This window comes from Brienomyrus brachyistius, chromosome 22, assembly GCF_023856365.1.
Source record: "Brienomyrus brachyistius isolate T26 chromosome 22, BBRACH_0.4, whole genome shotgun sequence".
NCBI lineage: Eukaryota > Metazoa > Chordata > Actinopteri > Osteoglossiformes > Mormyridae > Brienomyrus > Brienomyrus brachyistius.
Genome location: NC_064554.1, coordinates 13,586,550 through 13,600,383, shown reverse-complemented (window position 1 = coordinate 13,600,383; position 13,834 = coordinate 13,586,550). Strand labels below are relative to the sequence as shown.

Sequence of the window (13,834 nt, the reverse complement as noted above, 5' to 3'; positions counted from 1 at the left end):
TTATATGAGCAATTAAAAAAAAAGACAATTTATACCAATAATCACTGATAATTATGATATAACAATTATTATAAATAATTGACTGACTTTCATCACAGATCAAACTGCCCATCGACCTCAACTATTGACTCACAGACTCACAGAAACCAAATCTTCTTGTAACTTGCGACCGACTGAAATCACTATCTTTTTTTGTATGTACTTCCCCTGGCCCTTAGCATCCTGCTTGGAGGGTTAGTGTGGTCATAGGTCATCCTATGATGCATGAGAAACTGTCCGATAAGTTGACGATCTTCTCTGGCATTAGAAAGTAGCTTCTGCCCTCTACCTGGCTGGTTTCCGGTCATCCTGCTTCACCTTAACCTTGTGACCTGCTGCTCGGTGTAGCCTTCTGCCAGCAGAACCAGGATTAAACCAGGATTTAAAAATACAGATTTATTTAAAAATATACAGTGGTCGCTTAATTTTTTCTATGGCTGTATATGAGAATATGAACTGTGCAAAAGCCATTGACAGTCAAAGTTGTTTAAAGCTATTCATTAGGCTGTAGAATAGTGTACATTTGCTCAGAAAAAACATACAATTTAGCATTAGAATATATGCAAATAAAAAGTAATAAAATAAAAACAAACCAAAATTTCTTCTGTTCTCCAAAACGTTACTGAAATCTTGTTGGACGGCGAGTTAAACACCAATTTTGCTCCCAAATCTATCCTCAGGGGCACCTCAATGATGTATTTCTTGAATTTCATCACCAGCCTAATTCATTAACTTAATTTGTTAAGTAACTCAAAAGGGTATTGATTAGCTAAAAATGATGTGCTAGTCGTGGAGTCAAAAATACATTTGTGTATTTTTGTGTACGGTTGCTGCAAACACTGGGGCGATCTTAGGAGAGGTTTTGAAAGGGCTAAGCTGACACACTTTGACAGACATAATACCTCAGTTTTACACAAACACAAATGTCATTTAAACATATTTTTTTTGACTGTCAAAGACTTTTGCACAGTGTTTCAGCCTGTGAGGTTACCAAGCAGTGTACGCTAAAGGCGTACATTTCAGGATTATCTGCCCTGATTAGCTAATGAAGGGGCAGGTATTCGGTGACAAATGAGTCTCCAGAGACCCAACGTCATACTGGGTTTTGTGGTTTTGACCCAAGCGGAGCAGAGCCTTTGAAAAACAAAATTCAGGAAAAGGAACTTCCTGTCATTCCAGGAGAAAAACGATCGTCCTAATGGTGGGTGCGTGGAAAATCTGCTGGAATGGGGCTGTTTCTATACTAGTGTACGGCTTGTATTTACATGTGTGTGTGTGTGTGTGTGCTCATTATTTAAACTGCAAAAAAAATGGAAAAATGTTAAGGAAACTACTACACAAATTGATTACATTGTTACACATGTGGCGTCTATGGAAAAAATAGTCAGAGGTAAAAATTATAAGCAATGTATAGGGAGCACACAGCACGCAACTGTGATTTAATGAACACGACAGCTGTGCATATGTGCATATTGTCTGCCTGCTTATGTAATATCTCACTAAGTGCAGAGTGCTGTGACAGAACAGCACTGTGTCTGTGTGGTCTCGGCGTGAATAGCAAACCTTACAGCTGTCCGGACAGAAGTGTCAAGGTGAGCAGGATGGGGGGGGGGGGGCGACAGCTGGATTGGGGTTAGGGTTAGCAGCCAGAACATTTGGCTGAGGAGTGGATGGGGTAGATTCACCTGGCAAGCAGGGTACCAGTGGTGTGGGAAAGTAGGATGCGGTTACCTGGCAACCGGGATGCTTGAGCCCTGGGGGCAGGGGCCAAGGTTACCTGGTAAGGGACTGGTTACCTTGGGGGTGATAATCACCACCAGTATACTAGTTTGTTTATGCTGGGTGCTAAAGAGGCTTCTAAATCACGAACACAATGAGGCACGGTGCCCCCATGAGCGCCTCATCATTTACAGGATTTGGTTGCCTTAAAAAGTACTGAGAATAAGTGTCGCTGAGTTCACGTGTAGCATAAATACCAGTGGGAATTACTGCTTAAATATAACATCAACACATATGGAAATGACCAATACTGATCTTTATAGCATAAAACATTTCCTGCAGTTTAAACAAAGAATTCCTTGTGTAAAGAAAATGTACAGTCACAATACATCATATTTAAGTGTGTATACATGTCGTATATAGACATAGTGGCCGGCTTACTATGTGCACCTGCTTACTAATGAAAACAGCAAACACTCTGCTCTTCCAAACAGCGAATCATGTGGCTGCAACCGAATACATGCAGCATGCAGACGGGATCGAGAGGTTGACTTACTGGTCGACTCAGCATCAGCGCGGCTAGGACTCCTGAGCTAAGCACTGCCCAACATGGGGTGATGGGGGGAGCTGCATGTGGGGGGTCCCGCGTCGGAGAAGCAGCCACCCTCCCGGGATTTTCATTCAGTGCCTAGAGTTTACAGAGATCCGTGTGCAGATCAAACGAAACGTACATTCAGTGGCATTTCCGGGGCCGAAAGCACTTTGTTTACGGGACGCCGTGAGTGCAAGCAAACAGCAGAGTACAACAGTGTGGGGCAGAATGACTCCCTCCAAAGACACAGCTCATGTGAAGCGGATCTGGAGACAAAACTGAATCCTACCCGGAGCCCAACGGACCTAATAAAGTGGCCAAAACTGTGCAAACACTTGCAAGTTTTAGATATTGCAGAACCTTATTCAACTGCTGCTCCAATTACTTATATAATCATCCAATATATGATATTTGAAACATTCTTTGATTGTTTACAAACACTACCGCCAAGATTTGTGTAGTAATTTTAAAAGCATAATGCCAAAAATGCTAAATGTTTCCACGATTTTGCCCGCTGGTGTAATAAAGTGCTCACTGGGTGTGTATTCATAGACAGCTCCATGTGATCATTTGAAAATCTTATGAAAGCTCACAATATCTGATATAGATATCCTCCGCACTTCATGCAACATTAACAAACAGTAAACACTAAATGCGTGATCGCAGCCAAAATTCGACCACCAATCATTCTTCACTCAAGCAGGCCTGTCTAACAGCTCATGCGCAGATGGACGGAGTGTCTTCTCAGCGCTGGAGCCGGACTGCAGTGGCTTCACTCAGGCGGAGGAAGTGAAGTGAGAAGCGTGCAGGTGTGTGGCAGTTAGGACTGCAGCTGCCATCCGTGTTTGTCATTCAGCTCATTATAGTCCACGCTCAATGTGTGCTGCTCTTCGCCGTCTGCCTATTTTACGGTCAGCAAGGCAGCCTAATGAAGCGTGTGTCAGGCAGCTTCTGCAGAGCAACACTCACGTTGAGTCCTGAGTCCCGGAGGAGCCGCCAGGCAGCTTGTTGAGTTCGCTCCCTTCGTCTGTCTCTGTAGGCTTTTCCCGCCAGATACCTCACTGAGGCTGATACCAAAGATCTTCTCAGCACTGGGGACCAAGACGGAGACAGCAAGATAGGAACGGAAGGTACATTCGCTGGGTCCACATCGGAAAACTGCTCCAGAATTACCTAACGGATGATGATAATGGACAATTCTGACAACAATGTTCAAAATGTGCATCATAATTCTCAAAATTTCTTAATTTCTCTCTCCTTTGCATATTTTTTTCAGAGTTTTCCTCATTAATGAAAGGAAGTGAGGAAGTCTGAGTACTGGTCCTTGGGCCTCGACAATTTGGTGAAACTTATGCAGCAAAAACTAATACAAAATAAAATTATGAATCTTTAAATAAAGTTTTGCATTGTCTATAGTTGTGTCTGTTGTACTTTTCTTAACAGATTATCATTCATTATTATTTGTTTTAGAAGGAAACATGAAAAACGGAACAATGTATGTTGAGGTAGACTGGGCAAATAGGAAAAAAAAATACATTGGAGAAAAGTTTGGAAACCCTGCATCCCAGTAAAAAAATGAATTAAAAAAACCATCGATTTAAAACAATAATATTCTTAATTCGCAAATCCTGGTATTAGGGACGCGTGAGATGTAAAACGCCTGATTGTATCCAGGCTGAAAAAATGCTCCCTCGCATTTCTTTAAAAAAATGTCACGTAAACGGCACGTCATTTTCATTTCAAAGTTGAGTCTAACAGCGCCTCCTGCTGGTTATACGCTAATACGCCTTTGCGTTTCCTGTAATGCACGAGAGCACGTTTTTTTTTTAAAGAAGCAGCTAATATATATTTTCATCCATCCATCCATATATTTTCTGTACCGCTTGTCGCCGGGATATATATTTCACAGATAAATAGATATGTACATGCGATAAAACACTGCATATTGTATGTCGAATGATCAGACATGGGTTTCGATACTTAATTTTACAAAATGCAAGGATGCCTTATTTATTTTTAAGCAATACAGAAGAACTCGGGGGCGTAATTCTTACTATCAACAGCGCCTCAACTATTATTCAAAATACTCATTATCACTTAGGCATATAAACTACTTGTTACATATCAGTTTCTTTGGCTGCTATAACATTTATCTTGTTGATTTCCACTACATTTGGTATTATCATAGACCTAATAAAAACGCTGAATTGAAAAAATAAGTGAATATCTAACGTGCAATATTTGCTTCATCTTCATGACAGGATATGTACACATTATTGATTTAGATATAGTGTTTCTCAGTGCAGTCACTGTGCAGTGATGCGTTAAGGACACTGGCTCCCAGCACCATGCCTTCTCATTAGGTGTCACCATATCTAACCCGTACAAAGGCAGTTTACGTGTCACTTCCATTAGGGAAGTGGCACTTTTAGAACGACGTGCCACTCTACTCCTTTAGACCATAAACTCAAGGTCCTGCGGTCAGTCTGTTAAAACCGTCTAAGGATAATGGAGACGCTGCAAGTGCAGGTTGCGCTGAGTGTGTTGCACGCGTCAAAAGTGAGATACTTTTGTAAATAGTACTACATCGCGTAGTAATTGTTACTGGATTTACGCATACAATGCTTCAACATGGAGCTAAGTGGAACTATTTCCAATAGATGCTTATCCTGAAATAACCATAGACCTATATAAGAATAACGAAGTATCATAAATAATTGCATAAGTATTTTGAACTTTACTTCTGATCAATTAAAATGATGAGTTGAGACTGCCATTACTATATTTTATATTTTAGCTTTCTATGACACATTGGCTATTGCCACCCATATCTAAGAGGTCATCGGGCAGAAGGCTGTGTCTCCCAGAGTAGAACATCAATAGCTCTACCCGGTGGGAGGGGGGAACTCACATAACATCAACGTTGATTCATACCTCAGCAGTACTGAACCAACACCGACAGCTCAATGGTTGAAAAGAAGTTACTGTTAAATAGCTCACTGTCTGAATACATCACTCTGAACGTCATGCGTCAGCATCGTCAGATGCAGATTCGAAAGCAATACAACAGCAAGCACGAACAAATCAGCACGCAGCCTACGCAGTCACAAAGGGGGTACTGTTAGTGACGTCATCCACAATCGGCATGATGTAATAAACTGTAGTAATTTGGAATGTGTGTATTCAGAAGTGTAGTTTAATCTAATACCTATTGCTATAAACCTGTCAACGCTGCACAGGAATGTGGGAGACCCAGTACTATGAAAATAACTTAGAGTATTAAGGTCCTTAATTACATAAAGGACCAATATAGAGTCTTGACTGGAAGTACGTGTAACAGGAGCAGTAGTAGTCTGTAAATTAAAGTAACCACATTAAACTGTTTTGCACAGTGAATTTAAGTCCTACCGTACAGACAATCTCTCATATTCCTTTTAGCAAGTCATGTTTTAATTGGCCTAGTACATTTCAAAACCAGGCTAGAACTGATATGTAGAACATTAATTTTATGTTCAATGTCTTCGCCCCTACTTTGTAACAACCACACTGGTGTCCATATCGTTTTTTTAGGCTAAGCTAAAGGTCTGACAAATACTCACGGCAGAGGTTAAAAGTCAAGCCACTAACCAAATTAAGTCAGCACTGGAATCTGTTCTGCATTCCAGGTTGTTATTGATTGTAAAACATAAAAATGAGTATTCATCATTGGTATATAACAGGCCGAGTGGCACGGTGGCGAAAAAGCTTTCAGATTACGAAACACCATAGACCGCCATATGACTCTGTGCTGATTCATAAATACACATATCCCGAAGCTTTGCATTCTGCCTTGGAAACTGAAATTTAATCTTTTAAGAGTTCACACCCTGCCATAAATAACATCTAAGAATTCAGATCATATTCTGACTACCGTTTTTTCTTAAGGCTAGATTGGACAAAAATAATAATAATAAATAAGCAGAATGTAAAATCTAAGAATACTTTGCACTTTTTGACTTAATAACGTAGCGTGCAGGCAGCAGCGTAAGCGCATTTTAGACATCGTGCCTTAGCAGCGGATTTAACAGATGAGGATGCATCTCAGCATCCTCATCTGTTAAGTTAAATATAGCTCAGTTTGACAACTGGACACATTTTCACCAAAGTATTCCCAGCGATGCGCATTGGTATCCATTACAAAACCTCGCTGTATTTGGTGCGAGTCGCAGGTATATAAGAAGGGTAAATACGCGAACCCCACAGCGGCGACTCGGTTCTCATTTCGGGTTTCACGGAAGCTCCAAGGTGAGTGAGTTGGGGCAGAGTCCGAGGGAAAGGGGGCGACGCACATACTTCCGGCAGACCTGAAGAGGCAGGGTCCGATCGCCATAGACCAATTCCGAATCTCCGAGGCAATCTAAGTCATACAGGCATTGCTATACAGATGGAAAAGGCGACACATGCGAAGACATTTTACTGGAGTATGTTCAGATGGTGCGCTAATTCCGATGGGATGTGACTGTGAATTGGTTTAATTAGACTTTCACAGAACAGACGACGGAGCATCTTCAAAATAATTAAGTGAAACTTGAAGACAATTTATATAGAAGAGGAAGCATTTAACAGCCTTTTTAATATTCCCGGACGTTTAAGGCAATTCAAGTGTATACGCTTCATTGTTTCATTAGTTGAAGTTCTTGCTGGTTGTTACCCTATGATTGCATGAGCTTGCTGATAAGTGCCAATAACAGTTTAAATTAATACATAATGACGTGTGAATTGATTTAAAAAAACCGACTAGTCCGCGGGAGGATATATTTTGTGGCGTTACTGAATTATTGATGTCTGAATTTAGTTTGCATGCTGTGCAAAAGGATGCAAGTATAGCCTTCAGAATTGCTGAGGCATTTGATTGTTGTGGTTTCTCTTAAATTGCCGTTTTGAGCTCTGATAGGCCTAATTTAAATGACACTAATTAGAATGCTGACGACACAGTGTGGTAATGGGCAGGGCACTTGAAACAGTGAGTCAAATGTACAATGTATTTCCGAAAAAGATTTCAACGGAAATTAACTATTTATCTTATCCACTGTATGTATTCCAGTGAAAAAACACAACAATGGCCCTTGCTGGTGTTCTGAACGAAGCTGACATTACTGCAGCCATCAAGGACTGCCAAGGTAAGCCTGCGGCTCAAGCTGGGGCACTGAAGTACGATTACAGAATCACAGGCACATGTAGCCGAGCATGGAGTCTACAGACACAGGATCACACACATTTACAGGGAATTCATGGGTCAAGCAGAGCTACCCCAAATGCAAAGACCCTATCTCACAACTATACAACCAAACTAAAAGCCCCGAGTCACAACAACCCAGCTCCAGATCTACAATCACAAACAAAACCGCACTGTAATAAGCAGAAGAACAGCCGCACCTTCACAAAACTGCACGATCACAAAAATCACTAAACAGTCACAACTCAAAACTTAAGAAAATCTTTGTCACAATGGCAGTGAAAAATATCCTTCGGTTACTGTCAGCCAAGACACATTTAAGGTTCACTAGTAAAACAACGAAGAGTTACTGACTAAAAGTGTGGTGCAATTAAATTGACTTCAGTGATGAGTGCTTTGGAGTTGGTGGAATCAGTTCCACATATTTGTGAATTAATCAAAGGAAAATAGTTGCTTAACCAAAATGTAAAAGAGAAAGAAAGTTACATTGGCTTGGCTGAAGCTGAAGCAGGGAGGAAGCTTTAAATGAGAATTCTTTGACTTAAAAACAAGGGCTTCCAATCTCACTCCCCAGCCGCTGACTCCTTCAACTACAAGACCTTCTTTGCCAAGGTTGGACTGGCCAGCAAGTCCTCCGACGATGTCAAGAAGGCTTTCGCCATCATTGACCAGGATAACAGCGGCTTCATTGAGGAGGACGAACTGAAGTAAAGATCAAATCTTGAAAGCAAAGGGAGCATCTCACCTAACAAGGCACATATAAAACTCTCCCTAATATCTCTGTCTGTCCTCCCATTCAGGCTGTTCCTGCAGAACTTCTCTGCTGGGGCTCGTGTCCTGACAGACGGTGAGACGAAGACCTTCCTGGCCGCAGGAGACAGTGACGGTGATGGCAAAATTGGTGTGGACGGTAAGGACGCTCAGTTTGACCCCGAGCTCAGCCTCTTCTGCTAAAGGCATAGAAATAGAGACGTTGCTGAGATAACAGGAAGCTGCCATTTTCACCTTCTGACAGGAAGACTATCCTCCATGGCTATCGCTGTCCTCCAAATGGCAGGCAGCATTTCTATCTTAATTTGATTCCCGAATTTAATACTTGATCAGAACCGTTTGGGGAAATAGCTGAGTGTTTGGTGAAAAGTATTCGCGGTCAGGTAAACAACTGCTGTAAGATTTTACCCTTCTGGATCAATATACTAATGATAGCTTTATTTATTCTTTATCACAGAGTTCGCTGCTCTTGTGAAGGCATAATTACCATCTGACCAAGATTCAACATCTTTTCATGGAAAAACAACTCCTAACAGAACTACTTAACACTCTCAGATGACCAGTACACATTTTTATATTGCTTTTCAGTGGCATACTGTATTTCACCTGAGCGCTGTGTCCTTTAGTTGTATTGTTCATGTTGTTTGGATGTGCTTGATGTTCTTAACAGGATGTGTGCAAGATCAAAATCTTTTGTGCACTTTTGAGAAAGGGTGGAAAATCAAAGGAATAAATATTCTTTTGGAATAAGCCATCATAAAGCCGACCGAACTCAGATTCTTGTTTTTGCATGGTAGCGATGCCGGTAACAAGGAGAAACCAATCAACAACAGGTTCTTTTGTAAAAGTAATATATATCGACCTTGAATACATGTCCTTTGAAGATATTTGCAAAATTATTTAAAACTAATTTTTCAAATAACACACATATAAAATGATAGGCATTTTTTATATCGATTTAAATTTTATATTAAAGCCAGAAATGGTTTGAAGCATTTTGTAAATTCCAGAGGTTGATAAAAATACAGATGTGTGGAGATAAGCAGAGCATGCAGTCAGAGAGTGGATTTGGCAGAAGATTCTCTAGGCTTGTGCCCAGTGCTGGTAGTGCACACTGAAGAGAGAAGGGATGAAAGTTCTGCACGTGCTCAGTTCCACTGGAAGGTGTCGTATACCTTTTGTTCATGCTCAGTTAATCAAGCAATATATCTTCTCAATCTAAAAACACACAAAAATCTCCAGCTTCAAACAGGAAATTTTATTCCTTTACCTTAATAATAAAAGTCGAAGCAGGCTGAGATTTATAATCCACGAAGCATGAAAATTCGAAGACATGCAAAAAATACAAGCGTTACTAGTGTTACTATTAAATATTTACCGCTTCACAGAACTTTAGTGGTTTTTCACCGGAAACGCTGCGAAAGTGACGCTCTTTCAACATCTTTGCTCCAGAGCAATAAATGTGGCAATGCTGCCACCTGTTGATAAATATTGGTAAGCGTACAGGCGGTTTTTAAAATTTATTTTAAAAAGTTGGCTGTTCTGTACTGAACAAAATTTTGGTAAGAGCTGTGCTTTTGTATTGCTAGAATAAACACCAAATGCATGACGACATGCGTGATACAAAACAAAATAAAAACATGGAATTTAGATGAATATCGAAACGAATGCGATATGTAGAAATCTTTGATTTATTTAATAAGTCAGAAACAAAATACCTTCGAAGGTCCTCTAATCAAGAGATGTTATAAACCACCAATAGACTATATGCACGCAGAAACGCGAAAGGGGAGTCGATTTAAAAAGCGGGACACAAGAATTTAACATGCGAAAGCACTAGTCTCTTGGATATACGGAAGATAAGAAAGAGTTATAAAAGTACGATTTACAAATTAAACGTCGCATTACCAAAACCCGAATACTGTCAGTTCGCCGCGTTCTCAGCAGTCGTGCAGGCTAGTTGGCATGAAGACCCAACAACACATACGCGCCTGCACCAACAGAAATAAATCCGTGCGCTGTTTTTATACATTACATACAGAGATAATGAAATAATTCCATAAGTAATAGATAGAAATATACACAAAGACAAACTAGAGATTTTCGAAAGATGTTGCGAAGCTCCGCGTTAACCTCACGGATGAGCGGTGCGCCAGCCGCGGGTTACAGTGATAAGCAGGGCGGGAATTCTCCAGCAACTGGCGTTTCATCTATATCAGCAGCATGTATTATTAGCATTGCAAGATATTAAGGACTTTTTTCAAACACGAACCTTTTTAAGCATCTTCATTTATGAATACAAAAATAGAACGGACAGGCTACTGGACACATTTGTCCAACCCCCTCCTTCTGGTGTCTATTACATTATGCCTCAAATTTCTGCCGAGAGAAGTATATAAGGTGGCAGGCTGGGATGAGTGGATCACTGCAGTGGCTCGACTCGTCTGAATCCAGTCTATAGACTAAAGGACATCTGAGGTGAGTTTTCTGCTGAGGAGTTTGCCGTGAAAATCATTCTCCCACTTTTATACGCTGTTTTAATGGGACTACTTCAATGGCGCATCATCGAAGACGTAAAACTTTTTAAATGGTATTTTTTTTGCCATTGGACTTTGCCGGGAAGGGGATGGACACTTTCACAAACTTTGCCTCCATTATGAAGAAGACCAATCCCATCTTACAGGAAAGAGGATGGGATTTAGCATCTTAATGACTATGAATTAATAATCACATGGCATGGACGTTTTGATTGACGTGTGTTGCATATGAAAGGACTCTCATCAGTTGTATGATTTATTATTATTACTAAAGATTTAAATGAGTTACATTAGAGCGCCAAGTAGTTTATGTCAACTTCAGTCAGATTTCAACAGAAATTAAAATTTTCAACAAGGTAGTAAATTATATCATGTAGCCTAATCAGATTAAGGCATAGTGACGTCTCCAAAATCAGATGTGCATGTGCAAATTTACAAGAATCGACAAAGAGACAATATTTGACATTAAACATCACCTTTATAAGGTTCATTCATTTTTTTTCCTTTCCATCCTTCCCAACAGCTAAAAATGGCTTTCGCCGGAATTCTGAACGATGGCGACATCACTGCAGCCCTGGATGCCTGCAAAGGTGAAGCATTTATTTAAAAATCCTATCTTAATACCTTCATATACCTTATACGGTTATATTCAGTTTGAATGTGACAATACAATAGACATTAAAAACAAACACAATGACTGTACAAAGAAACTGTTCTTGCAAGATTGTTTTTGACACGAAACATTTTGTATCTATAGTGTAACAGTTCAAAAGGCAACGGGAAGATAAGTAACTGCCTTCCGTTTGTTTCACAGCCGCCGACTCTTTCAGCTACAAGGCCTTCTTCGGGAAGGTTGGACTGAGCAGCAAGTCCGCCGACGATGTCAAGAAGGCTTTCGCTATCATCGATCAGGACAAGAGCGGCTTCATTGAGGAGGATGAACTGAAGTAAGACGGTTTAAAATGCCCAAAGCGATATGAATACAAAAATACCCCGTTTAGCTTAGTTCGACAAAAACATAAAATATTTTACTTCGTTCTAATTATCACTTAATTGAACATGAGAATAATCATTGTAAGCGATGCCATTGACAAAATGACTATATGTTCTGCAGCTGGATGGTATACCAGTTGGCACTGAAATTGACGCATTTTGTCCGCTTCTCCAGGCTGTTCCTGCAGAACTTTAGCGCCAGTGCCAGAGCTCTCACCGACACCGAGACGAAGACCTTTCTGAAAGCTGGAGACTCCGACGGCGACGGCAAGATTGGCGCTGATGGTGAGCAGGACACAGAATCGCGATTGTGATGCAAAGATCTACAGCACTTTACAAACTCCACACACATGTAACCCAGGCGGAGACTCGAACACGGGTCCCAGAGGTGTGAGGCAACAGTGCTAACTACTGCACCGGTTTAGACTTCATAAACGGCTTAGACTTCATTTCCCATCAACGACACAAAGGACTACATACAATAATAGTAGAAACTATAAAATTCGTTTTTGTAATTAGACCAGAAGTGCGCAACTTTTTCCACAAGTTAATAATCTTTACGTATCTTATTTTCCAGAGTTTGCTGCATTGGTTAAGGCGTAAACGGAGTCTGACCAACAGCACTCGCCTTGAAGGAACAACTTTGCCGAAGACCTCCCATTTTCATCTGAATATAAATAATTTTTTTACATTTGCGTATGTCCGGCCTCCAGTCTCTCCTCCTATACAGCACACCGTCCAAAGTGAAGATGTAAATGTAGCACCACTTCTGTTTCTTGTCTTAACATATGAATTTTGCTTACTATAAAATCTATGACGCACTTTTCGGGAAACGGATAATAAGAAAAGAATAAATATTCTTTTGCAGAAACACACAGTCTTGCTTCTTTTTCCTTACTGCTGAACTTTACAGGTTCCATTTTTTTATTCAAGAATCGTGGATAGATATTTTAACATCACCCGTTCAGGGCGACCCAGCCTTGTGCCCGGTGTTTCCTGGGATAAGATCCGGACTCAACCTTACCCTTTAGTGGATATGCAGTTACAGAAGCTGTATGGATAGGTATTTTAAAATCTAGGTTTAAAGACGTTATGACGCAGTGGGCCATAATAGATCCATTAATTTCCCTCAATCTTGGCCATTCATAGCTGTAACGATTTCATATTAGGTCTGTGTAGAACTACCCAATCACATCTCTGCATCGTCCAATCACATGACACAGTACATGCTGCGCAGGACAGTGTGTCTTAAGAAAGCGGGCCAGGATTATTGGCCCGTGATGTGCAGGCTACTGTATGCGGTTATGCATGTCTACTGAAATGGCAGCAGGCCATAATCATAACTTCCCCAGGCTTGACAGTAATACTTGGGAAGTCATTCTCCTTGAGCTTTCTCAGCAGCTGCCCATTTCCTTGTTTAGAAGCGAGAATTCCTACGCTCCTCCGTGCTGCCCTCCAGTGGTGAGCCGCAATATTACCAGATGAGGATACTCCCAACATTACAGCTCACGCTTCCCAGTCCACATTGACCCCACTGTCTTTCCATCCAAGCCATTCCAAGTGTTTGTTTAGGTCTTGAGCTAACTGGGTAAGTAACAGCCTCACCATAGACAGGATTAAACCTTTTTCTAAAGCAAATTATGCCATTCCCCGCATTAAAGCGCTTCTGGATTGTTTTAAACAGTCAAAAAAAAATAAAGAATCTTGAATCTTGAATATATTCTGTGGCAGTCAGGTGTAATTTCTGAATAAGAAAACAGTTTATTATCTTTCTATGTGACGCACAGGAAAATCAATTTTGTTTTTATCTAATTATGAGTTATGAGTATTTGGGACTTACGGGTAATGGTACACTATCCATTCATGTTCGTGACTGTTTATCCAAAGCAGGGTCATGGTGGGCATAAAAGGCAACTCAGGAATCACATGTCGTCACCCTTGCTGGGATTCCAGCTTATAATAGCCAAT

General features: G+C 40.6%; 2 protein-coding genes and 1 long non-coding RNA gene across 5 annotated transcripts; all 3 read left to right on the top strand.

Annotated features, from left to right (window-relative positions):
• Positions 1-2,233: 2,233 nt before the first annotated feature.
• On the top strand, positions 2,234-3,748 carry LOC125718027 (uncharacterized). Of its 3 annotated transcripts, none has more exons than XR_007384727.1 (3): positions 2,234-2,888; positions 3,054-3,480; positions 3,627-3,748. It is a non-coding gene; the product is annotated as an uncharacterized LOC125718027 (long non-coding RNA). The 3 variants fall into 3 exon arrangements; XR_007384726.1 differs by having other exon boundaries at positions 3,051-3,480; XR_007384728.1 differs by having other exon boundaries at positions 2,235-2,888; positions 3,067-3,480.
• A 2,737-nt stretch (positions 3,749-6,485) lies between these two features.
• On the top strand, positions 6,486-9,097 carry LOC125718200 (parvalbumin beta-like). Its single transcript, XM_048991861.1, has 5 exons — positions 6,486-6,634; positions 7,434-7,509; positions 8,140-8,272; positions 8,366-8,475; positions 8,794-9,097. Exons 2-5 carry the CDS (start codon positions 7,449-7,451, stop codon positions 8,817-8,819), a joined length of 330 nt encoding a protein of 109 aa, XP_048847818.1. The 5' UTR covers positions 6,486-6,634; positions 7,434-7,448; the 3' UTR covers positions 8,820-9,097.
• A 1,564-nt stretch (positions 9,098-10,661) lies between these two features.
• On the top strand, positions 10,662-12,737 carry pvalb4 (parvalbumin 4). Its single transcript, XM_048991860.1, has 5 exons — positions 10,662-10,814; positions 11,397-11,463; positions 11,688-11,820; positions 12,042-12,151; positions 12,444-12,737. The coding sequence occupies exons 2-5, from the start codon at positions 11,403-11,405 to the stop codon at positions 12,467-12,469; spliced, it is 330 nt and encodes a 109-aa protein (XP_048847817.1). The 5' UTR covers positions 10,662-10,814; positions 11,397-11,402; the 3' UTR covers positions 12,470-12,737.
• The last annotated feature ends 1,097 nt before the right edge of the window (positions 12,738-13,834 follow it).

What these genes read in the sequence shown, in the direction of transcription:
- LOC125718200 (XM_048991861.1), top strand. Translation starts at nt 7,449, where the DNA reads ATGGCCCTTGCTGGTGTTCTGAACGAAGCTGACATTACTGCAGCCATC. An exon ending in ATTGAGGAGGACGAACTGAA is followed by an intron (nt 8,273 to 8,365) that starts GTAAAGATCAAA and finishes CCTCCCATTCAG; the next exon opens with GCTGTTCCTGCAGAACTTCT. An exon ending in TGGCAAAATTGGTGTGGACG is followed by an intron (nt 8,476 to 8,793) that starts GTAAGGACGCTC and finishes TCTTTATCACAG; the next exon opens with AGTTCGCTGCTCTTGTGAAG.
- pvalb4 (XM_048991860.1), top strand. Translation starts at nt 11,403, where the DNA reads ATGGCTTTCGCCGGAATTCTGAACGATGGCGACATCACTGCAGCCCTG. An exon ending in ATTGAGGAGGATGAACTGAA is followed by an intron (nt 11,821 to 12,041) that starts GTAAGACGGTTT and finishes CCGCTTCTCCAG; the next exon opens with GCTGTTCCTGCAGAACTTTA. An exon ending in CGGCAAGATTGGCGCTGATG is followed by an intron (nt 12,152 to 12,443) that starts GTGAGCAGGACA and finishes CTTATTTTCCAG; the next exon opens with AGTTTGCTGCATTGGTTAAG.